The 24588-nt window shown below is 42.0% G+C and overlaps 1 protein-coding gene across 3 annotated transcripts in view; it reads left to right on the plus strand.

The window, feature by feature from the left end:
• The window catches only part of tbc1d2 (TBC1 domain family, member 2), a 79133-nt gene extending 56811 nt beyond the window's left edge, over positions 1-22322 (plus strand). For 2 of the 3 annotated variants that reach the window (XM_060839517.1, XM_060839507.1), the window contains exons 11-14: positions 10063-10183; positions 13542-13727; positions 19004-19125; positions 20135-22322. In XM_060839517.1, the coding sequence (XP_060695500.1) occupies positions 10063-10183; positions 13542-13727; positions 19004-19125; positions 20135-20390 (685 nt within the window). In that variant the 3' untranslated portion in view covers positions 20391-22322. The remainder of the gene's footprint in view (positions 1-10062; positions 10184-13541; positions 13728-19003; positions 19126-20134) is intronic. The other variant, XM_060839526.1, reaches the window with a different exon arrangement.
• Positions 22323-24588: the final 2266 nt, after the last annotated feature.

Consider the following 24588-nt stretch of genomic DNA (forward strand, 5'->3'; position numbering starts at 1 on the left):
TTTCTTTTAAACCATGAATCACATTCAAAGTATATCATCAGTTTTGATTTTGAACTGTCATTCATGTATATAACATGTTTCACATGCCCATGTTACTGCTAAAACTTCTTTCTCTGTGGTGGAGTGGATTCTGTCTCTATCATTGCCTCTAGATCATTAACAAGTTGTGCTTGTGGTATTTCTGCTATTGAAAGATGAGTGTCCATAGTAGTGTAGATGGTGCATCTGCTAGTATTATGCTTGATAAATGTAGATTATAATGTATTGTAATTTTTGAAGAGATTAGGAATTGTTTAATTCTTTCCAAAGTGTTTTGCTAATCCATAACTCAGCAGCATTTTTAATTCTGTCTCAGAAGTTTTTAACATCTAGAGTCATGGAGATGTACAGAATGGAAACCGACCCTTCGGTCCAACCCGTCCATGCCGACCAGATATCCCAACCCAATCTAATCCCACCTGCCAGCATCTGGCCCTTCCTATTCATATGCCCATCCAAATGCCTCTTAACTGTTGCAATTGTACCAGCCTCCACCACATCCTCTGGCAGCTCATTCCATACATGTACCACCCTCTGCGTGAAAATGTTGCCCCTTGGGTTTCTTTTATATTTTTCCCCTTTCATCCTAAACCTATGTCCTCTAGTTCTGGACCCCCCAACCCCAGGGAAATGACTTTGCCTATTTATCCTATCCATGCCCTTTATAATTTTGTAAACCTATATAAGGTCACCCCTCTGCCTCTGACGCTCCAGGTTAAACAGCCCCAGCCTGTTCAGTCTCTCCCTGTAGCTCAGATCCTCCAACCCTGGCAATATCCTTGGAAATTTTTTCTGAACCCGTTCAAGTTTCACAACACCTTTCCGATAGGAAGGAGACCAGAATTGCACGCAGTATTCCAACAGTGGCCTAACCAATGTCCTGTGCAGCCGCAACATGACCTCCCAACTCCTGTACTCAATACTCTGACAAATAAAGGAAAGCATACCAAACGCCTTCTTCACTATCCTATCTACCTGCGACTCCACTTTCAAGGAGCTATGAACCTGCACTCCAAGGTCTCTTTGTTCAGCAACACTCCCTAGGACCTTTCCATTAAGTGTATAAGTCTTGCTAAGGTTTGCTTTCCCAAAATGCAGCACCTCGCGTTTATCTGAATTAAACTCCATCTGCCACTTCTCAGCCCATTGGCCCATCTGGTCAAGATCCTGTTGTAATCTGAGGTAACCCTCTTCGCTGTCCACTACACCTCCAATTTTGGTGTAATCTGCTAATTTACTAACTGTACCTCTTATGCTCGCATCCAAATCATTTATGTAAATGACAAAAAGTAGAGGGCCCAGCACCGATCCTTGTGGCACTCCACTGGTCACAGGCCTCCAGTCTGAAAAACAACCCTCCACCACCACCCTCTGTCTTCTACCTTTAAGCCAGTTCTGCATCCCAATGACTAGTTCTCCCTATATTCCATGAGATCTAACCTTGCTAATCAGTCTCCCATGGGGAATCTTGTCGAACGCCTTATTGAAATCCATGTAGATCACAACTACTGCTCTGCCCTCATCAATCTTCTTGTTACTTCTTCAAAAAACTCAATCAAGCTTGTGAGACATGATTTCCCACGCACAAAGCTATGTTGGCTATTCCGAATCAGTCCTTGCCTTTCCAAATACATGTACATCCTGTCCCTCAGGATTTCCTCCAACAACTTGCCCACCACTGAGGTCAGGCTCACTGGTCTATAGTTCCCTGGCTTGTCTTTACCGCCCTTCTTAAACAGTGGCACTACGTTTGCCAACCTCCAGTCTTCCGGCACCTCAACTGTGACTTTCGATGATACAAATATCTCAGCAAGAGGCCCAGCAATCACTTCCCTAGCTTCCCACAGAGTTCTTTGGTACACCTGATCAGGTCCTGGGGATTTATCCACTTTTAACTGTTTCAAGACATCCAGCACTTCCTCCTCTGTAATCTGGACATTTGCAAGATGTCACCATCTATTTCCCTACAGTCTATATCTTCCATATCCTTTTCCACAGTAAATACTGATGCAAAATATACATTTAGTATCTCCCCCGTTTTCTGTGGCTCCACACAAAGGATCTTTGAGGGGCCCTATTCTCTCCCTTGTTACCCTTTTGTCCTTAATATATTTGTAAAACCCCTTTGGATTTTCCTTAATTCTATTTGCCAACGCTATCTCATGCCCCCGTTTTGCCCTCCTGATTTCCCTCATAAGTATACTCCTACACTCTTTATACTCGATCTATCCTGTCTTTACCTGATGTATGCTTCCTTCTTTTTCTTAACCAAACCCTCAATTTCTTTAGTCATCCAGCGTTCCCTACACCTACCAGCCTTCCCTTTCACCCTGACAGGAATATACTTTCTCTGGATTCTTGTTATCTCATTTCTGAAGGCTTTCCATTTTCTAGCCGTCCCTTTATCTGGGAACATCTGCCTCCAATCAGCCTTCGAAAGTTCTTGCCTAATACCGTCAAAATTGGCCTTTCTCCAATTTAGAACTTCAACTTTTAGATCTGGTCTATCCTTTTCCATCACTATTTTAAAACAAATAGAATTATAGTCGCTGGCCCCAAAGTGCTCCCCCACTGAAACCTCAGTCACCTGCCCTGCCTTATTTCCCAAGAGTAGGTCAGGTTTTGCACAACATCTCTCAAATTTGGTACAAATTTGGTAACTTGATTCACCATAACAAAGAATCTTTTGAAGCTCTTTGATGGTACCGAGTAATGAAAAATCTCTTGCAGTTTTTTTTTGTGTGGATCAAATGATTCCAATGTCGTCTTCAATGTTTCCAATAAACATTATTGCAGGTTTGATAAATTCTTAGTGTTTATTATATGTTAGGCCCGCATGCTGAGAGAACCAGAGAGAGAGAGAGATCAAGAATTCTTCAGTCTTTATATTTAACTTCAGCCATGAGCTGGTCTTTAATTTTTAATAATGCTTCTCTATGAACTTTAGAATATGAAAGATGTTGTCTGTAATTCAATTTATTTGAGCCTTTGATTAATCTGATAAAACCAACACACTGGCTCTCATAACTAATTTTATGGTGTTCATCTATATTTAGTTTAACACTCCAATACTTTGATTTCCATACTGTTTATTTCTGCCAGGAAGAATTTAGACTGTTGTATATTTTCCACATTCTATGTACTTTAAGGATTTCTGCTTCTGTTTGATTTATTGTCACGTGTACCAAAATACAATGAAAAGGCAGATCATAGTAAGCAAGGACATACAGATCAAAACGTCTTAGACCGAGGCATAGAGGTTGAATTGCACAAGGTGTATGCTAGGTACAATTGATGTTAGCAAGATCAACATTACTTGAGGCTAGAGAGTCCATTCATCAGTCTAATGATAACCAGGTAGAAGCTGCTGCTGAACCTGCTGGTGCATATGTTCAGGCTTCTGTATCTTCTACCTGACCGAAGGGGTTGTAGGAGTTTACTGGTTGTGTACATTTTCAGCTGACCGACTGTGACAAAGTGACCTGTTTTTTCCAGAGTTGTAGCATTCTACTGCCTTGCTGTTTGTACGGCTTGTCACTGTGACACCAGAGAGATTTCACAATGGCGGTTGGTACACTTTTTCTCATTTTGGAGAGAAATGGTTTATCGTCAAAGAGTGTGGTGCTGGAAAAGCACAGCCAGTCAGGCAGCTTCTGAGGAGCAGGAGAATTGATATTTTGGGCATAAGCTCTTCATCAGAAATGGGGGTTGGGGGTGCAGCAAGGAGGCTGAGAGATAAATGGGAGGGGGTTGGGCTGGGGGAAAGGTAGCTGGGAATGCGATAAGTGGTTGGAGGTTGGGGGTGATAGGTCAGAGAGAAGCTTGGAGCAGATGGATGGGAAGGGTAGGACAGTTCAAAAGGGCAGTGCCCCGTTAGAGAATTGGATCTGGGATAAGGTGGGGGCAGGGGAAGTGAGGAAACTGGTGAAATCAACATTGATCCCGTATGGTTGGAGGGTTCCAAGGTGGAAGGCGAAGGATCTGGAGGGAGAACCGTTTCTGGAAAAATGGCTTATGCCCACTTTCCCTTTTGCAGCCTCCGAACTGAAACATTTTGCTGAATTGTTTCTCTGATGACCATCGCTTTCCCCAAGAACAAAATTTCGATTCTGCTTCCTGAACTCTTCCGTTTGCTTCATGATCTTAGACTGCCGTCCCCAGAGCTAAATCACTGCTAACCTACAAAACATCTGAGAACTTCTCACCGGCCAACACTGACTCCAATCTGGTCATACACCAATTGTGACCTGCGGTTCTCTGCTAGCCCAGACAGATTACAAATAAACAAATCCATTACCTTTTTGCTTTTGTCAGCAATCAAACAATTAATCCAGGAAGGAATGATGGGATAGAATGTGGACAATCTGCATGTGGAACAGTGTCTCAGTGGTTCACACCACTGCCTCATAGCGCCAGGGACCTGGATTCAATTCTAGCCTAGGGTGACTGTCTATGTGGAGTTTACATGCTCTCCCTGTGTCTGCGTGTGTTTTCCCCCTGAGGCTCCAGTTTCCTCCCACAGTCCAAAGTTATTCAGTTTAAGTGTATTGGCCGTGCTAAATTGCCCAGAGGGTCTAAGCATGTGCAGATTAGGTGGGTTAACCATGGTTAATGTGGGGTTACAGGGATAGGGTGGGGTGCTGTTTAGAGGGCTGGTGTAAATATGATGGGCTGAATGGCCTCTATCTGCTCAGTAGGATATCTCTGCAATCTGTAAGCAATACACTACTTTGTTTTGATGCATTATTTCAAATCATTATCAACCTTTGGATAATGACAACCTTTATTAAAATCTGAATTTTTCACCAGTCCTCATTTTCTGCTTGCTTTCTTGGCTTTCTCTGACATTTTAATCATCATCAATCACTTCTAACAAACATTGAAGAATCAAGGTCCCCTTTCAACAACTGAGAGGATAAAGTCAGCACCTGTTCCCCTGGCTTTGTAATCTGTCAGAGCAGCTTAAACCAACATTCTAATGAGATTAAACCTACTGTTCATACAGAATATTAATTTCACAATCTTGCCATTGTGTCTCGTGGCCAGTTTGTTCCATCTGTATGTAGAAGCGTTGCTCCCAAACATGCATATGTCCATGTATTTGTACAGTTATCATACATGACTAACCAACTTTGCAATGTGCTCAATGAGTAATGTGAAGACGTTACTCAACCACATAAGTAGCAATGATTGTGAAAATTATCTCCCTACACAGTACTGTCCTCAGAAGAAGCTTTATATTTAAGGATGTCAAAGGCTTGAAGATGGTGCAGAGGAGATGTACTGGAATGCTATCAGGGATAAGAGAGTGCAGAGACTGGAGAAGTTGGACTGGCAGGAGGAGGGTCAGTTACTGGGAGAGACTGATTTAAGGTAATTAGCAAAAAAAAAACAAAGGCAAGAAGAGTTTGAAGCAGTGAGCTCCCAGGATCAGGAAGGAATATGCTGCTTGAAAGGGTGGTGGAAGCAAATTCAGTTGTAACTTTCAAAAGGGTGAAAATATTCGAAGGGACAAGTTTTCAGGTTTTGAGGAATAGAGCAGGAGAGTAGGATTAATTTGATAAGCTCTGTGAGTCGAGAGAATGTGACAGGGAGGCTGTGAAAGAATGAGAATTAATGGGGGATTGAAGCGGTTGTATTTCAGCAAGGACTGAGTGTTGGGTGAGTGCAATTTGTTGTACAATAAATTATGGGCAAAGTACATGTGGAACCTGTCATGGGCACACTTATTTCTCTCAACACCCAGGCGGGTTTGTATTTTCTTTCTTTTGTGTGTCGACCAACTCTCGGTCATTCATGGCTGGTTTAGAACAGTAACTCTCCGTAGGCCTGTTTAGACAGCTTCTCTGTTATTCCAGCATCAAACGTGTCTTGCCAGGACCCAGTCATTCAGATGATTTCATTCCTTGATTACAAGAACACTGCAATGTAACATTGATGAGGGCAAGGGCGCCGGCAGATTGAGTTTTTCTCTGGGGTAGCTGCCAGCAGCCTCCTTTCCACCGTGTGTTTGTCGGGAAGCTGCCCCATCCTCTCCAGGTCAAACCCCTGGAGTTTGGCTCCCTCCCCAGTTGCTGCATGAAGTCAGCAAGCACCATTTTACCCCACCACATTGTTTTGTCCTCACTTTTAGCTCAGGTAATCAGTGGGAAACAAAGGGGAGGCTTGAGCAAAACACAAGTTGGGGGAATTCTGTGCACCTCTCAGACCAGATTGGATTCCAGTCTGGTTACAAAGCACTCATTGACTATATAAGAGAGAGAAATTAACATTGCTACAGCACCTTTCACCAACTTGGGATATGCTGGAGAGTTTCACAAGAGACCAAGTGTATTGGCTGTTGTAACCTTTGAGACGCAGCAGGCTTTGTGTGCAGCAGAAGCTTCCACCTATAGCAATCTGATCATGAATAGAGAAACTGCCTTTTCTGTAACATGATGTTGACATGCACCAGGGAGAACACCAGTCCCTCCCATTGACATCATCCTGGTCATGAATCTTTCAGATCCACTCAAGGGGAGCAGACTGTCCCAGTTTAGAAAAATTTCAAAAATAATAAAATAATTATTCATAAAATAATTTGATGGTCTGTACAGTTGGTCATGCCATTCATATGTAAACATTTACATACACAGATCAGAATTTATCATTTTTATATACAGGTCTGTACATTTTTCAATCATATGCCCATATATTTAGCTGAGGCGTCAGCAGAGCCCAAATGACTACGTGGGCCCCCTGTTCTTCTTTAGGTAGTCAGATGTTACACGGTGGTCTTTCCCCACCGCGCCTTGGCGGCAGCTGCCCCAAGCATCAGCGTATCCCTCAACACGTAGTCCTGGACCTTGGAATGTGCCAGTCTGCAACACTCAGTCGGGGTCAACTCCTTCAGCTGGAAGATCAACAGGTTTCAGACCGCCCGGAGAGCGTCCTTCACCGAGTTGATGATCCTCCAGGCACAGTTGATGTTCGTCTCTGTGTGCGTCCCGGGGAACAGGCTGTAGAGCACAGAGTCCCGTGTCACGGCGCTGCTCGGGACGAACCTCGACAAACACCACTGCATTCCTCTCCAGACTTCCTCTGCCTAGGCACATTTCAGTCTCGTTTCCCCCCCCCCGCAGCCGCTTCGAGGGCAGCGTGTGGTGCGGCTGAGAATCCAGGCGTGCATAAAGGATCTCACAAGCAGAGCCCTTCTCACCACCAGCCAAGCTATGTCTTGGTGCTGATGCTGTAAATCAGAAACAAAAGCAGAAGTTGCTGGAAAAGCTCAGCAGGCCTGGCAGCATCTGTGAAGAGGAATCACAGCTCCCATTTCAGGTCAAGTGACCCTAATCTTAGAACTGATGGTAGCTAGGATAATGTTGGTTTACATGCAGAAGATAGGATGGGGGAAGGGGTAAGGAGTAAACGATAGGTAGGGAGAGAGCCCAAAGAGAGTGAAGAATAGTTGGACAGACAAAGAAGTCAATAACGATCTGGCTGGGAGGGTGAATAGCTGTTAATGCAGACTGTTAGTGGTTAACAATGGGTAGTGTGTAATGGGAGACTATGTGATAACAAGGTAAAAACAATGACTGCAGATGCTGGAAACCAGATTCTGGATCAGTGGTGCTGGAAGAGCACAGCAGTTCATCAGCATCCAAAGTGCAGAAAAATCGACGTTTCGGGCAAAAGCCCTTCAGGAAGGTCTGGTATGTGTGGTAGGGGGCTGGGACATGGGGGAGTTCAGGCCCTAAAATTATTGAACTCCATATTGAGTCTGGAGGGCTGCAGGGTCCCCAAATGGAAAATGACGTGTTGTTCTTCTAACTTTCACTGAGCTTTGCTGGAACACTGCAGCAAACCTGAGCCAGGGATGGTAGGTAGGGAACAGAGTGATGTGTTAAAGTGGCAGGCAACTGGAGCTTCAGGGTCTTTTCTGTGGGCAGAACGAAGCAGTCACCCAGTCTATGCTTTGTGAGAAGCAGGTCAAGTGCTGCTTCACCTGAGCCCTTGGATACTGAGGAGGGAGGAGGTAAATGGGCAGGTATTACACCTTTGGCGGCTGTGGAGGAAGGTGCTCTGGGGCTGTGGAGGGCATTGGGAGTGAAGGAAGAGTGGACCAAGGTGTCCCAGAGGGAACGGTTCCTGTGGAAGGTGGACAACAGAGAGGAGGGGAATGTGTGCTTGGTAGTGGTCATCTCTGGTGGCATCATCAGCTTCCATTTCCGCCATCTCCAGCAAGATGCTGTTTATCTAAATTAAACTCCATTTGCCACTACTCGGCCCATTGGCCCATCTAACATAGAACATAGAAAATTACAATGCTGTACAGGCTCTTCGGCCCTCGATGTTGCGCCAATCCAAGCCCACCTAACCTACACTAGCCCACTATCCTCCATATGTCTCTCCAATGCCCGTTTAAATGCCCATAAAAGGGAGAGTCCACCACTGCTACTGGCAGGGCATTCCATGAACTCTCGACTCGCTGAGTAAAGAAGATCTGATCAAGATCCTGTTGTACTTTGAGGTAACCTTCGTTGCTGTCCACCAAATCTCCAATTTTGGTGTGGTCTGCAAACTTACTATTACCTTCTATGATCACTTCCAAATCATTTACAGAGGAACCTCGATTATCTGAATTTTGGACTATCCAGCAAGATCACAAGGTCCTGATGCTTGGCTAAATTATTCAGAATTCGATTAACTAACTGAAATACTCCCCGCTTGTGTCCTTCGGATATTCTAGGTTCCTCTGTGTATAAATTACAAAAAGCAGTGACCCAGCACCAATCTTTGTGGCACACCACTGGTCACAGGCCTTCAGTTTGAAAGACAACCACCCACCACCCTCTAACCTTTTTGGGTTCTATCCTTACTTATTGTTGATGCCCCCACCCCCCCCACCCCATCCTATCTACTGCACATAAACCGACATTTCCTAGCTACCATCAGTTCTGAGGAAGGGTCACCAGACCTGAAACGTTAGCTGTGATTTTTCTTCTCAGATGCTGCCAGACCTGCTGAGCTTTTACAGCAACCCCTGTTTTTCTCTCCCAGTTTAGTGTCTCACTTGTAGGGTGGCACCTTTGATAAGGCTGCACTGCGAGTTTCAGCCTGCCATACATATTCAATGAGTAAAGCAACACTTGAAACTCACTACTTTTCTGGCACCTACTCAGTGGATTGCTTAAGACTGAGTGAATGTGGTGGCCCTAGGGTAGGAAGTGTGAAGGTGGTGATGTGATCCTTCCAGATCAGGTCAGTTATATTATTTCATCTTCTGGGAGGGCACTATGTGTTTAGATTAGATTAGATTCCATACAGTGTGGAAACAGGCCTCTGAGGAGTTGCTGGTTTTGCTGGAATAGCTCAATCTCCATTCTTTGTTGTGAAGAAAAGACCACCTGAGTCAATGAGGGAATTGTGCATTATAATGAGGGAATTTCACGTGTCTTTGCCTCTAGGCTTGGTTTGGTTTGGTTTGATTTGAATTATTGTCGTCACATTTCTTCCACCCTTCATAAACACAAGCTCCTCTACATTGCCCTAACCCACGCCAAGTCCCGTTTGCGTACCACTCCCTGTATTCAGTGACCTACATAGACTCTAGGTTTGGCAATGTCTTCATTTTCTTTCCTGCATGTCACTCCACCATGGCCTCACCTTCTTCCTAATCTCTGTCTCTGTGAGGTCTCTGTGATTTCTGTACTCCAATTGTGGCCACTTGAGTGATTCTGATCCTGTGCTTGCCATTCTTGAGGTCCTAAGCTCAGGAATTCCACTCCTAAACTCCTCTCCCTGTTTACTTTTTATAAGAGGCTTCTTAAAACCCTGTTTGATCAAGCTTTTGATCAAATGTCCAATGGCTCCCAATGTGGCTTGGTGTCAACCTCTTACTTGGTAATGCTCCCAAGAAGCAAGCATTGCTGCATTAAAGGGGCTACATAAATGGAAACTGTTGTTGTCCACTGTTACTCTGGACCGCCTTCAGTAGAAAAAAAGACGAATTACTAGGAAATTATTGAGATTGCTTTCTTTCAGACTGGCAGCCATTGCGTTGTTGATCCTGAGAGAGGAAGAAGATGCTTTTTGGTGCCTCGTGGCCATAATTGACTGCATTATGCCAGAGGATTACTACAGCAAGACCCTCACTGGCTCCCAGGTGAGAATCTGTCCCCCTCTGATCCTTTACATATGTTCCTCACAAATGCCAGAACATGGTTTGTGGCTGGGGGTAGAGATGCATCTGTTAGGGATGTTAATGTTGTGTTCATTAAGTTAAATTGCAAATGTGAAGGGCATTTCTAAACCAGTAGAGCACATTTAAGGAGAGATTTCTGGGATAATGGTTTGGTAGGTAAGAGACCGACATCTGCAAAGCAGCATTCCGTAAATAAACCAAGTACTGATAAAAGGATTTGTTAACTTTCACACTTCCTCCTCCAGCCTGGTTCTACTTTTCATGAGACTGCAATAAAATTGCCTTATACAATTAGGAGGATGCCTGAAGGTTCAGAAGATTCATAATATTTCATTAGGTTGTTTGGAACTAATCACAGTACTGATAGTTAACACTTGTAATGCATAAGTACTAGGTGCAGGAGTAGGCAATTCAGTCCCTCAAATCTGCTCTGCTGTTTAATCAGTTTATGGCTGATTTCATCTCGGCTTTGACTCCACTTTGACTGCTGCCCATAATCCTTTAACCCATTGCTAACAAATACGCAGAACTTCTTGTCATCCTGTTACCATCTGACTTTTGTAGAAATGTGTCTCCATGTTTAAATGTGTAAAGAAAGTTAGTGAGGTATCAATCCAGAATTAAAATACTCATTACCTGATATGCAGGGTGCACACACTCTTTATAAGATCTGACCCTGAAGTGAGTTCTTTAAGTGATAGATTGGATGAATGAGTTAAGGTGCTTTCTGAAGGAACGTGACAAGACTGTGTAAGTACACTGTATGTTTTTATGAAGAAGGCTAATCTCAACTAAATTGGATGTAATATCCACTAAACTGGTTCCTAGATTGGTCACTCGATTATCCCTGTTGATTCGCTTCAGCCAAAAAGGCAGATATGCCAATGTACTCGCTCACTATCAACCACTTAGGGTACCATTTAAAATTTGATGAACCTCAGGCAATGTAATGAGTCCAGCTCAGGAAGTGAGAATTCGAAGCTTCTTAGAAAAGCAGGAGACTGAAGGACTCCACAATTAGTTAAGTTTGTTTCATGATACAATGACTAATCAAAAGTTCACATAGAAGAATTCTGAAGACAGCGTCAAAGAATGGGCTCATAACAGGAGAGGAGAAAGTGAGGTCTGCAGATGCTGGAGATCAGAGCTGAAAATGTGTGGCTGAAAAAGCGCAGCAAGTCAGGCAGCATCCAAGGAACAGGAAATTCGACAATTCGGGCATAAGCCCTTCATCAGGAATTTCCTCATTCCTGATGAAGGGCTTATGCCCGAAACGTCGAATTTCCTGTTCCTTGGATGCTGCCTGACTTGCTGCGCTTTTCCAGCCACACATTTTCAGCTCTTAATAAGAGAGCCAACAACATAAACTAGCTGAGGGTTATGGCACTGAAACAAGCCACCAAGGATCTTAACCTACAATGCCTTTACAAACAAAATAAAAGAGCCTTCGCTCTCTTTTAGAACCAGTTCTGGTCATCTCACCTTTAGGGGGAGAAAAATTCTTCAACTGTTTAACTTGAAGCTGCAGATTTCGGGAGTCAAACTTTCAATCCCTTCACACTTGGAAAGAAGATCTCAGCACAGTAACACGGCTGCAATGATAGACTAATCTTATTCTCAATTTAATAGTATTTTTGTAACCTGTAACTACTTTCAATCTGTGTTTTATCAAATGATTATCACTTATTTAAATAAGTATTGAAATTTTTAGCAACAGTTGTGGAATAAACTACTCTTTTGATCTTGCTTAAAACTAACATTTTCCTACTGGTTATGGGTAAATTAGAATGTGTAAATCTAAAAAGAAGCCTAAATGAACTATAGAAGTGTGGGGGATATGCTGAACCAAAGGAGTGCAAATTGCTATTGTCCACAGCATCTCATGGATGCCAGACTTGAGTCACCAAGTTTGTTGGAAGTCTCCTATCAAGCACGATAGTGCCACCCAACACGATGACCTGTTCTGCCACTGAGATGGGACATATCCAGGAATAGTGATAGTAGTTTCTGGGGCATTGACTGTAAGATATGATTTTGTGAGCGTGACTATGTCAGGCTGTTGCTCTCCCAATTTTGGCACTAAGCCCCAGTTGTTAGAAAGGAGGATGTTACAGGGTTGATAGGGTTGAGTTTGCCAATGTCATTTACAGTACCTTTGTCATTGTCAGTTGGTCCATCTGTTTAATTCCTTTATTTGAGACATTTTTAGCTCTTTTAGCTAAATCACACACCTGAGCCATTTCAGTTAAGAGTCAACCATATTGCTGTGGAATCTGGAGTCAAATGTAGACAGATCAGGTGAGGACATAAGTGATTAACCTGGAGTACTTTTTACAGCAATTATCAATGGTTTCCCAGTCATCATTAGATTTCTAAGTCAAGATTTTAATTGATTGAAATTCCAATGTCTGTCATGGTGGGATTTGGAACATTTTCTGTCAAACATGTCAAGGCACTCTGTATGTATTGAGCTACTTTTGAAGAGCTGTCAATGTTCTGCAGGAAGCAATCTCCCAAAATATTAATGAAATAAGTAACCAGCTAGTATTAAGGACTATCTCTAATTAGACAACAACTGTATTTATTGCTTAGTCTGGAAGTTATGATGCTTTAGCCTTAACAAGACACTCTGCATTTGAAGTATTGGAGAGATATTTAATCTGATCAGTTACAATTATCAGAAGAAAAAGAACATGCTGGGGCTTTATTCTCTTGAAGAGTTACTCTGACTCTATTAGAGATTTTTTTTAAATTTGAAGGGGTTTGATAATTAGGCAGAGACTTTTCTACCAATGGAAGAAGTCCAATACTAGGGACTATAAAGCTGAAAGAATGGTCATTAACAAATCCAATTGGGATTTTTAGGAAAAATGTAGTTACCTAGAGAATAGTGGAAAGGCAGAACTCCCTTCCTCCGGGAGGAGTTGAGATAAATTGTATGGATGAATTTAGATGGAAACTGGATAAATGGAAGAAGAAGAAATGAAAAGAAGGATATGCCAATATGGGCCGAGATAAAGTAGGGTGGGGAAGAGTTTTGTGTCGAGCATAAACAGCTATCTGGACCCGTTGGATTGAATATCTTGTTTCTGTGCCGTTAAATACCATGTCTGTCTATGCAGTGTTAGTCTGTGCTGGACTTGTTTATTTGTTTCTGAGAGCTCTGTCCCTCTGTTACCCATTTTCTGGAACAAAAATGTTTCTGTACATCAGTACACAGAAGGGAACAGAACACTAACGAGCAGCATTTTGTCGAGGCTTGTAACTTGGGATAATGTTGATAGATGATCATTTTATTCTGTGTTTGTGGTAATTACAGGTTGATCAGAGGGTGTTTAAGGACTTCCTGTCAGAGAAACTGCCCAGGCTCATGTCTCACTTCGATCAGTATAATGTGGACCTCTCTTACATCACGTTTAACTGGTTCCTCGTTGTCTTTGTTGACAGCCTTCAGAGTAACATTCTGCTCAAGGTCTGGGATGCATTCCTCTATGAGGGAACAAAGGTACCTTTTAAGGGCTTGGAATTATACTATGTTGTGAAGCAATGTGAATATGCATCAGGGATTTATAAAAAGAGGATAAAAGGGTGTTAGAAAAAAGATCAACTATTTCTAAAAGGAAAATAAATGGTTAAGAAACTAAGTGATAGGAAGCTATTAATGGATGTTCGCTGGGCTGGAGGGAGGTTTATAGTCAAGTTCCCCAGGGGAGTCAGTGACAGCAAGACCAGAGGGACCATGTCCTCCATGGAGGAGGTGGGGACATTTGGGGACCCTAGGCTCAACACTCAGCTTTTATTTTATAAGCAGCATTGTCCCCCTGCCTTGACTAAAGATGGGCATTCCCACAGGCAACACTGCCTTCTGTGCGTGTAACAACTGGCCATCCCTACAAACAGCATGTCCCAACTCTGAAACCCAGCAGTTGTCCCTCGCCTGATAGATCTCATGAATGTGGCATCATAATTGTCTCCTTCCAAGGGAAGTTTACCCAACAGGGGCAGAAATGAAGACACTCAAATACAGTCCGTTGGTGTGTAGGTATATTAAAAAAATACTGGAGAACATTGGAAAGGAGATGTCTTGAGAATCAGTCAGGGAAAAAAAACTTAAGCAGGGTGCTAAACAAATCACAGGACAGTATAGAAAGATCAGCTGTGTTCTTCCCAAGCTAGTGTTGCAGTTCAGAGAGAATAGTTTCTAATTTATTGGTGACTTGAGTGGAGTAAGGACCTGGAGTTGATTCTGGCTTGCAAATCTTTTCTAAATCTAACAGATGAGGGGAAAAAGCCAAGCTGGTAGGCAATCTAATATGTATTCCACCAAGACTAGGTCAGAATATGTTCCGCCAGAGACAAAATGCATGTTAGTTAAACCTTGCCCCTTAGTTCAGTGCTGGTCCCCTCCCCATTCTAGCGTGACTCGGACTGGGGGCTTGTTGTATAAGGCAGTTAGTACTCTTAAAAAGTTAACTGACATCAGAAGATCAGCTCCCAGGATTGCTCCTGGGAGGGGCTAACCAGTGCTGTATGTGTTCTCCCAGCATTGCAGTGAATTCTTCAGTGGTAGTTCCTGCTGTTAACAGCATCCAGTTAAATAGCAAGGTATATTTGATTTGGGCATGATTTCCTCATCGGAAACAATCCTATTTCTTTGATACAATATAATTAATTACTAAATAATATGTAATATAGCTCCTCTGTTTAACTAAGACAGAGTCTTAAAGTGGAAATCCTTTCCAACATGGTATCAGTAGTTTGATGCAATCCAGCCTTAGCATATTCTTCCATGTCCTCTACCCACCTCCACACCTCAGGCTCTGTCATCATAAGAACTGCTACCAAAACCAACCTATTGTTGTTTATTAATTGTTCCTATTAGCAGCTATTGATTCTCTCAGGGTGGCTATTACCCGTCCCTTTCTCTCTCTCTCTCTCTCTCTCTCTCTCTCTCTCTCTGTATTCCAGTCCCCCCCCCCATCTTCAGCATATGTACCAATATTTAACAAGTTACAATCTGTTCTGAAGAAGGGTCACTGGACCCAAAATGTAAACTCTGCTTTCTCTCGACAGATGCTGCCCAACCAGCTGAGTTTCTCCAGCAACTTCTATTTTTGTTTCACCTTGAGTTAATTTTGTTAAACTTAATATGTCGGAAGAAGCAGAAGTGAGAAGTCTTTATGCAAAGAGTGCTTAGGACTTGGAATCATTCCCTCCCTGATATTATGATGGATTCAGATTCATACTAATGTTCAAAAGGAAATTGAATAAGTACTTTTAGAGAAAATTAATAGCACAAGATTGTGGGAAGGTTGAGAGGTAAATCTCAGAAATTTTCTCTTAACAAAATGGGGCTCACTGGGTTGAATGGCCTCCTTCTGTCCTGTATAATTCCATCCTGTAGGGATCTAATTGAGATGTATAAGATTATTAAAGGATTGGACACTCTGAAGGCAGGAAACATGTTTCTGCTGATGGGTGAGTCCTGAATCAGAGGACACAGTTTAAAAATAAGGGGTAGGCCATTTAGGACAGAGATGAGGAGAAACTTCTTCACGCAGAGAGTGGTGGGTGTGTGGAATACTTGGCCCCAGAAGGCAGTGGAGGCCCAGTCTCTGGATTCATTTAAGAAAGAGTTGGATGGAGCTCTCAAGGATAGTGGAATCGAGGGTTATGGAGATAAGACAGGAACAGGATACTGATTTGAGGATGATCAGCCATGATCATAATGAATGGTGGTGCAGACTTGAAGGGCAGAATGGCCTACTCCTGCGCCTATTGTCTATTGTCAAAGCACATTTCGAAGACCTTAGAGTGTAAATACCATGGATTGGTTACAAGGGTGAGAAAGTTCAATTGTGTAGTTAGATTGGATGTTTATAAAGTCATGAGGGGCATGGATAGGGTAAATAGACAAGGTCTTTTCCCTGGGAGAATGCAGAACTAGAGGGCATTGGTTTAGGGTGAGAGGGGAAAGATGTAAAAAGGGTCTAAGGGCAACTTCTTCACGCAGAGGGTGGTGTGTGTATGGAATGAGCTGCCAGAGGAAGTGGTGGAGGCTGGTTCAATTGCAACATTTAAAAGGTATCTGGATGCATACGTGAATAGAAAGGGCTTCGAGGGATGTGGGCCAAGTGCTGGCAAATGGGACTTGATTTATTTAGCATATCAATTTGGCATGGTCGAGTTGGACTGAAGGGCCTATTTCTGTGCTGTACATCTCTATGACTCTAAGAGACATTGAGAGGAAATTTGATAGAGGTAATCAAAATCACGAGGGACCTGGAGAGAATGGATGTGGATAAACTTTCTCCTATTAATAAAAGGATTGAGAACCAGAGAGCACACAATTGAAGTCATTGGCAGAAATAGGGTAAATGATATTAGATGAAGCTGATGTGAAAGAAATGGATTTCAGTTCATGGGGCACTGGCATCATTACTGGGGAAAGTGGGGGCCCTGCTGTTAGGCCTGTCTTCACCTTAACCATGATGGAATTAGTGTTCTGGCAAACCATAAAAGTTGGGTGGGAGATATGGCTTTAAACTAAATAGTAGTGGCAAAGGAGGGGATCATGTGAAGGGAGATGTAGTAAGTTAGGGGAAATCAGAAGTTAAGAGCTAAGCTATAATTTATGTCATAATTATCAGAGTGTGAAAGTGAGGGACAGACTGCATTAACTAAGGCCAGAGGTCGCAAGAATTGGGAAAAAGACCAGATTTAAAAGCTTTACATCTAAACACAAACAGCATTCATAATAAAATTTATGAATTGTTAGCAGAGATAAAAATAAGTATATATTAAAAAGACATGTGAAGGTGACCAAACCTGGGACCTCAATATTAAAGAGCATTTAACATTTCTCAGAATAAAAGATTAGGAAAAGATGGGGGGGTGTGCGCACAGGAGTATTGCTCTGTTTGTTAAGGATGACATTAGTACAGAAGTGAGTGATGACCTTAGCTTGAAAGAGCAGGATGTAAAATCAGATTGGCAAGACATAGAAAGTTAAGAGGCTACTTGTGGGAGTAGTTTATAGGCTCCCCAACCATATTTGCACTGCAGGACAGAGTATACAGGAAGAAATGAATGGGACAACAAATGTAAGAAAGGAACTGCAATAATTGAGTGGCTCTAATTTTGATATAGAATAGAATCCCTATAATCTGGAAACAGGCTATTTGGCCCAACAAGTCCACACTGACCCTCCAAAGTGTACCTCACCCAGACCCATTCCCCTATTCTATTATCCTATAGTTCCCCTGACTAATGCACCTAACCTACATGAACACTGAAGGTAATTTAGCATGGCCAATTCACCTACCCTGCATATCTTTGGACTGTGGGAGGAAATCGGAGCACTCAGACGCATGGAGAATGTACGTACAGACAGTCACCTGAGTCCGGAATTGAACCTGGGTCCCTGGCGCTGTGAGGCAGCAGTGTTAACCACTGAGACACTGCTGCCCGTTTCATGTAGTTTTGGCAAAGCAGCATGAAAAACGATATGTAATTTTGTAACAATTTCTCAGAGTAATGTATGCTGGAATAACCAGGAGACAGGGTATTAAAGACTCCTTAATATGCAGAGAAACCGAATCAATAACATTACAATAAAGGAACATCTAGGCTATGGCAATCAAGTAATTATAATTCCATGTTCAGAGTGAAGGTGAGAAATGAGAGTCCAAGATTAGTGTTTTAAATCTAATTGAAGGGACATATAAGGATATGATGGCAAAATGGCTAAAGTGAACTGGGAAACTAAATTAAAAGGTGGGACAGTAGATATGCAGTGGCAGACTTTTAAAGGAGATACTTAGTAACTCTCAGCAAAGTTTTAGCCCAGTGAAGAAGAAAGTCTCTTTGGGAAGGCTGAATGGGTGACTAAACAAGTTGAGGATAGTATTAAATTGCAAAAAAAAAGAAAGAAAACTGGTCAGAATTTAAGAACTAGCAATGAATGACTAAAATATATGGAGAAAAATGTGAGGGTATGAGAGAAAACTAGTTAGAAATATAAAAATAGATGTTAAGAGTTTCCATAAGTTTTTTTTAAAAAGGAATCCGATAGTTGAAATGAATGTTGCTCCTCTATGAGCAAATCCTGAAGGTTAATTATATTAAACGGTACAGCACTTGAAGGGCTGAATGGTCTATTCCTATTCCTATGTTCGTAGAAGCAATGATAACAAGGGTAAAAGTTCTTCACGCAGTTAGCAGCTCTCTCTCGCTCTCTCACGCTCACTCACAGAAGGTGCATGGATGAAGTTATGAGTTTCTTTCCTGGAAGTTATCACTAATGATACATGATTTGAACTAGACAGAACATTGCAATATGCTCTGGTATCCAATAGCTTATGCAAAGCGAGTCGACCAAAATATCACAGCATGATACAGCACAGGAGGAGGCTATTTGACCCATTATGCTTGTGGTGTCTGCTAATATCAAGTGTTGGAAGTGTGGACAATTGAATAAAAGTGAGAACATCTTGGGCAAGGTTTGTGTGGGCAAACTGGCAGCTGATGGGTGGAGAGAGAGGACACTGATTTTTAGATAATTGGCAAAAGAGTGAGGACAAGCAGATGGACAATTATTTTTGATGCAGTCAAATAACCTATGGAATACACTCCCTCGAGTGGTGGCAAAAACCTTAAACTTTTAAAGGGAGAATTGGATGAATGTACGTAAAGAGGAAAACTTGCTGGGCATCTGACCTTCTATGAAGGTGATAGGGACAGAATGATTGAGACTTCAGCATTATACCTCTTGTTTTCCAGGTTATATTTCGATATGCACTAGCAATTTTCAAATACAACGAGGAAGAAATTTTGAAGCTTAATGACAACCTGGCGATTTATGACTACCTTAGATACTTGACACAAAATATTTCTGAGGGAAGGTAAGATCTGACCTACTTAGACTTTAATAAAATAATTGGTAGTTTAGAAAACAGTTACTCTTAATAATAATGGCATTAGTGTTCCTCTCAAGAGATATTTATAACATACTGTTGCTACCACTAATTGGAAGTCTCTCAATCTTGATTGAAACTCTCAATGTGGTTGAGGATATGCTCCATCCAATTTCTACCAAGGTGCACTGCAGGCCTGCATTTCTCTGTTCTGAGTTTGCTCTCTTTTCTATATGTATTACCCTTGATACTTGTGTGTTAGCCCAGACTCAGCTGGTCACTAACCTGTCTTTGAATCTAGAAGGTTTGGACTTCTACCTGCAAAGATGTGAGTACAAAATCTAGGTTGGCTCTCCTATAGAAGAGAGCACTGCACTAAGGGGTGGTGTCTTGAGAATGACACATCTCTCCTCTCCCTAGTGTGGATGTAAAAGATCTCCACTGCATTACTTTAAAGAAGAACCCCAGAGGGTTCACCCTGATTACCTGTTGCTCCAGTCATTCTCCCAGACCATGTGATAAAGATAATGTACTTGGTCCTGATCATGGTTTATGGGAACTTGTTAGGTGCCGAGTTTCATGGTACGTCATTGGAAGTAAAATGTTTTTGGACACCCCAGGTTAGATTAGATTACTTACAGTGTGGAAACAGGCCCTTCGGCCCAACAAGTCCACACCGACCCGCCGAAGCGCAACCCACCCATACATTTACCCCTTTAACTAACACCTATGGGCAATTTAGCATGGCCAATTCACCTGACCTGCACATCTTTGTGACTGTGGGAGGAAACCAGAGCACCCGGAGGAAACCCACGCAGACAAGGGGAGAATGTGCAAACTTCACACAGTCAGTCGCCTGAGTCAGGAATTGAACCTGGATCTCTGGCGCTGTGAGGCAGCAGTGCTAACCACTGTGCCACCGTGCCGCCCTAATTGTTTACGCTGCAAATTTGTCCTGAGAATCACAAATGGTCAATAATTATTTCATGTTCCACAGGAAGCTCATGAACATTGCATTTGTTGAAATGAACCCGTTTCCCTTGAAGCTGCTTCGAAACCGTCGGATGTTGCACCTGGAGAAACTCAAAGCTGAGCTGAGCGAGCTGGAGAGGATACGTGAAGCGTATGTGAAAGAAAGAGTGGAACAGAAGATCATTATGGACTGTGCTAGTGAGGATGAGGATGAAGCTGAAAGGAATCGTCCCGGAGTGGCATCGCCTGAATTTTCCCCAGGGGATCCCTCAAAATCATGAACCATGCTCTTCAACAACAAGCACCTATACTCAAGTTGTCCAGTCACGAATTAACTTCCCTCAAGACATCTTTCCTTCAATTACAAGGGAAAACACATAAGTAAAGTTGTTAGATTTCACTATATGGTACCTTTCTTGTGCTTATTATTGTCAATATCAAGTCTTTAAGCTTTGGTGCAGCGGAATCCAGAAGAAGAGGAAAAAATGACTTACTTTGCCATAAGCAAAGATTCCTTTTACCAAAGCTTAGAAGACTGCTACCTCCGTCATTTTGAAATTTTTTTTGTTCTCATTCCAACACCCTGTGAATAGGATTGAGTGAATCAGTCCTGAAATAATGCTTTTGAAGTCATGATTGCCAGGATCTGGAGGCGGCCTGCTCAGGTTCATTCCTAAACAATGATTGAGAGTGAGGAAAGATTCCATCCCATCAGCTCAAACTGGTACAAACCCACCTTAGGAAGGATATATTGGCAATAGACAAGAGTATAGCATAGAATGGTACCTGCACTTCAGAGATTAAGTCAGGAGGAGAAAGAATGTAAACTAGGCCCATTTTTCTCTAGAATATAGAAAGTTTAAGCATAATCTGATTGAAATCTTCAAAAAATTAACAAGAAAAGACAAGGTAGATAAAGATAAACTATTTCTACTGGTTGAGGATTCTAGAAGTAAGAAGCAGAGTCTGAAAATTACAGCCAAACAGTTCAGGAGAGTTGTTAGGAAGCATGTGTGTACACAATGGCTGGCAGAGGTTTGGAACAATCAGAAGTTCATTCTATATCAGTTAATTTTAAAACTGATGCACATAAATTTTTGTTATGCAAAGGTAAAAGTCCAAAGTCAGGTACATGGAGTTAGGCCTCCGATCAACTATGATCTAATTGAATGGTGGAACAGGCTTGAAGGACTGAATGGCCTTTTCCTGTTCAATGATGAGAGGAGAACGAGCTACACACTGCCTTGTCATTCAAGATGATTAGTTATAATCTTGATGCCTGATTTTAGCCCAATTTGGAACTCGTTAAATGAATGTATACACCGAAAGTCTCAGTTAAATTGTTAGCTATTAGGTGCAGAAATTTATTTGTGACTTATCGCCCATCTATGGGACAGAAATCTAATCCCAACCCCAACGATCCCCTTCTTTCACACATCATCTGAGTGACTGCAGCATTCAGAAGGTGGTTCTCAAAGGAATTTAGGGATAGATAAATGCTGGCTTAACCAAAAATACCATCATCTCATGAGAGAATGATTCAAAATAACCACACAAATATTTATTATTGATAAATGCCTAACTTGCATCATTGGTATGCATGGGGTAACATCGTTGGAATTGGCAGGATTCAGGTGCAATTAATTGACCTGGCACATGGCCAACATACATGTAAATTTAAAATGTTTATTTTTTTAAAAAGACTTTCAGAAACTCACATTTTCCACTTCTGGGGCTGCACGGAAAAGTGTGTGAACTATGACCCTCTGTAAGCTTGTAACCAGAGTGGTCAATTACAGACTGTCCAAGTAGGCCCTGTATCAATTACCTCATTGCCAAGTTAGTTAATGTTGCTCAGATGATAAGAGCCACAACTCACCTGAGATGTCTCTTCGACTTGCCACAGGTAATAGTGTTCGTGATGCTGAGGTGAATGTGAACTAAAATAGTTTTGTAACATTTTGATATTGAGACATCATTACAGGAATGTCTGATATTCCTTTTTAAGATGAATTAGTGCTTAACTACCCAAGGAGACTGGCTTGTCACTTGACTATGCTGCAATCCAGAGCTGGTATGATATTTTTTCGCTGCTGTTTGAAAGTATACAATAGTCTGGCACAGTGACCATTCAACATAGACATCGGTTTGTTTGGTTTTATTAAAGTACTTGCAACCAACTACACAATAAATTCCAACCATGTGTAACCACACCTGAAGTTTAACATTGAGTTATTCACTCTTACTTTGTCAAAAGGTGCACAACCGTTTCCAAATATCTCAAAAGTCACGTCTTTGCATCAGTCACCTTTTGTGATGAGTTATTTTTGTATAACTCAGAAATATTTCCAAAAGACCTTTTGGGAAATCCACTTAAAAAAATGTATACTTGTTTATCCAAATTTCTTCCATCCTATCCAAAGGTCTTGATCTCTATTAAAGTTATGTTGGACAAACCTGGCTATGTGAGCAGACATTCAACTGTGTTAAACTCTCTCTCTTCACTTGATGAATGTGCTCGGTCAATATCCATGCAGGCATTGGGTTAGTTCCTACTCAGGGTTCAAGTACTGGGATCCATGCTGTTTGTTCTCAAGCCAATTAGCTTATGGTTGCCTCTTTCTCATATCTGACTGTGATTGGCAACTGCACCATATGGTCCATTTCCCACATAGGCCAGTGACACAGACCACAGCAGGAAATGCATTAATAAAATCAGAAAATGCTGGAAACCGTCAGTGGATTGGGTAACGTGTGGCGAGAGAAAGTGAGTTAAGAATTCAGATTTATATCCTTTCTTTCTGATGAATGATCATAGAACTCAAATGTTAACTCTGTTTTCCACTCCACAGATACTGCCAGACCTTCTGAGTGCTTTCCAGCATCCACAGCATGTTTGCTATTGTTCAGGGAAAGCACTTTTGTTTTAATTCAAAGTAGTTGTGGTTCTGTTCGCCGAGCTGGAAGTTTTTGCTGCAAACGTTTCGTTCCCTGGCTAAGGAACATCATCAGTGCTATTGGAGCCTCCTGTGAAGCGCTGCTTTGATGTTTCTTCCGGTATTTATAGTGGTTTGTTCTTGCCGCTTCCGGGTGTCAGTTTCAGCTGTAGTGGTTTGTATATGGGGTCCAGGTCGATGTGTCTGTTGATGGAGTTTGTGGATGAATGCCATGCCTCTAGGAATTCCCTGGCTGTTCTCTGTCTGGCTTGTCCTATGATGGTAGTATTTTCCCTGGGAAAACACTACCATCATAGGACAAGCCAGACAGAGAACAGCCAGGGAATTCCTAGAGGCATGGCATTCATCCACAAACTCCATCAACAGACACATCGACCTGGACCCCATATACAAACCACTACAGCTGAAACTGACACCCGGAAGCGGCAAGAACAAACCACTATAAATACCGGAAGAAACATCAAAGCAGCGCTTCACAGGAGGCTCCAATAGCACTGATGATGTTCCCTAGCCAGGGAACGAAACGTTTGCAGCAAAAACTTCCAGCTCGGCGAACAGAACCACAACAACGGACACTCGAGCTACAAATCTTCAACCAGACTTTAAATTCAAAGTAGGATTGCCAACACTCCCTGGATAATTCTGGAATCTATACCAATGAAAGCCTAAGCTTCCACACACTGCTGTAAGCAGCATAAAATCTTCAGAGTATTTTCTGTTGTACACATTAAAAAATATCAGAAATGGAGGAATGTTGAATGTTTGACTGTATAAGGTGTCCCGAGGTTGCAAACCACCTTTTGAAATCTCCACGAGTATTCGTGGCAACTATACATGTCACTTTAAAAATTATAATCACTGGGATGTTTGTATCTTATAGAGGTGCTGGATGGATGCTCCCCAAAGAAAACAATGAAAACTAGTGTTTCTGAGAAAAATGCATTCTCCACGTAGCTAAATGGAGCATGATGACAAACCGTAGCATCAAGCTTCAGGCTAGTTGTTTATCAATTTACCAACAAATATGTTACTAGACCTATCAGCAACAAAATGTTTTTTTAAGAAAAACAAAACATTAAAATCCTGAATTGGAATGTTAAAGCACAAAATTGAATCTAACGTGTTATCACTTTTACCTTACAATCGTTGAGCTTTTCCTGTCTTCCTTGGTATTGATGTAAAACATTTGCCACGCTGACTGACTGACAATAAATTAAGTTATTCATCTAATAAGTTGCCACCATTCATGTCTGAATCATGCAAAACAGTAAATGTCAAAAGGAAATTGTTGATGGTTCATTGTTGAACTCCCGCTCCACCTGTTGTGCATTAGGAGCTACGGAGAGAATGAGCACAGTGGCCATTTTGAGACCAGCTGTATGGTGTGTTACAAACATTCAACCATTGGCAATGTTGAAATATGACTTGTCATGTGTCCAGTGTTTATTATTTGGTTCTTTTATTAGTAGCAATTAAATTGTAGATCCCAGAGAGTTTTATCTTTAAGATCATATGGCAAGTT

Source organism: Hemiscyllium ocellatum, chromosome 2, assembly GCF_020745735.1.
Source record: "Hemiscyllium ocellatum isolate sHemOce1 chromosome 2, sHemOce1.pat.X.cur, whole genome shotgun sequence".
Lineage (NCBI taxonomy): Eukaryota > Metazoa > Chordata > Chondrichthyes > Orectolobiformes > Hemiscylliidae > Hemiscyllium > Hemiscyllium ocellatum.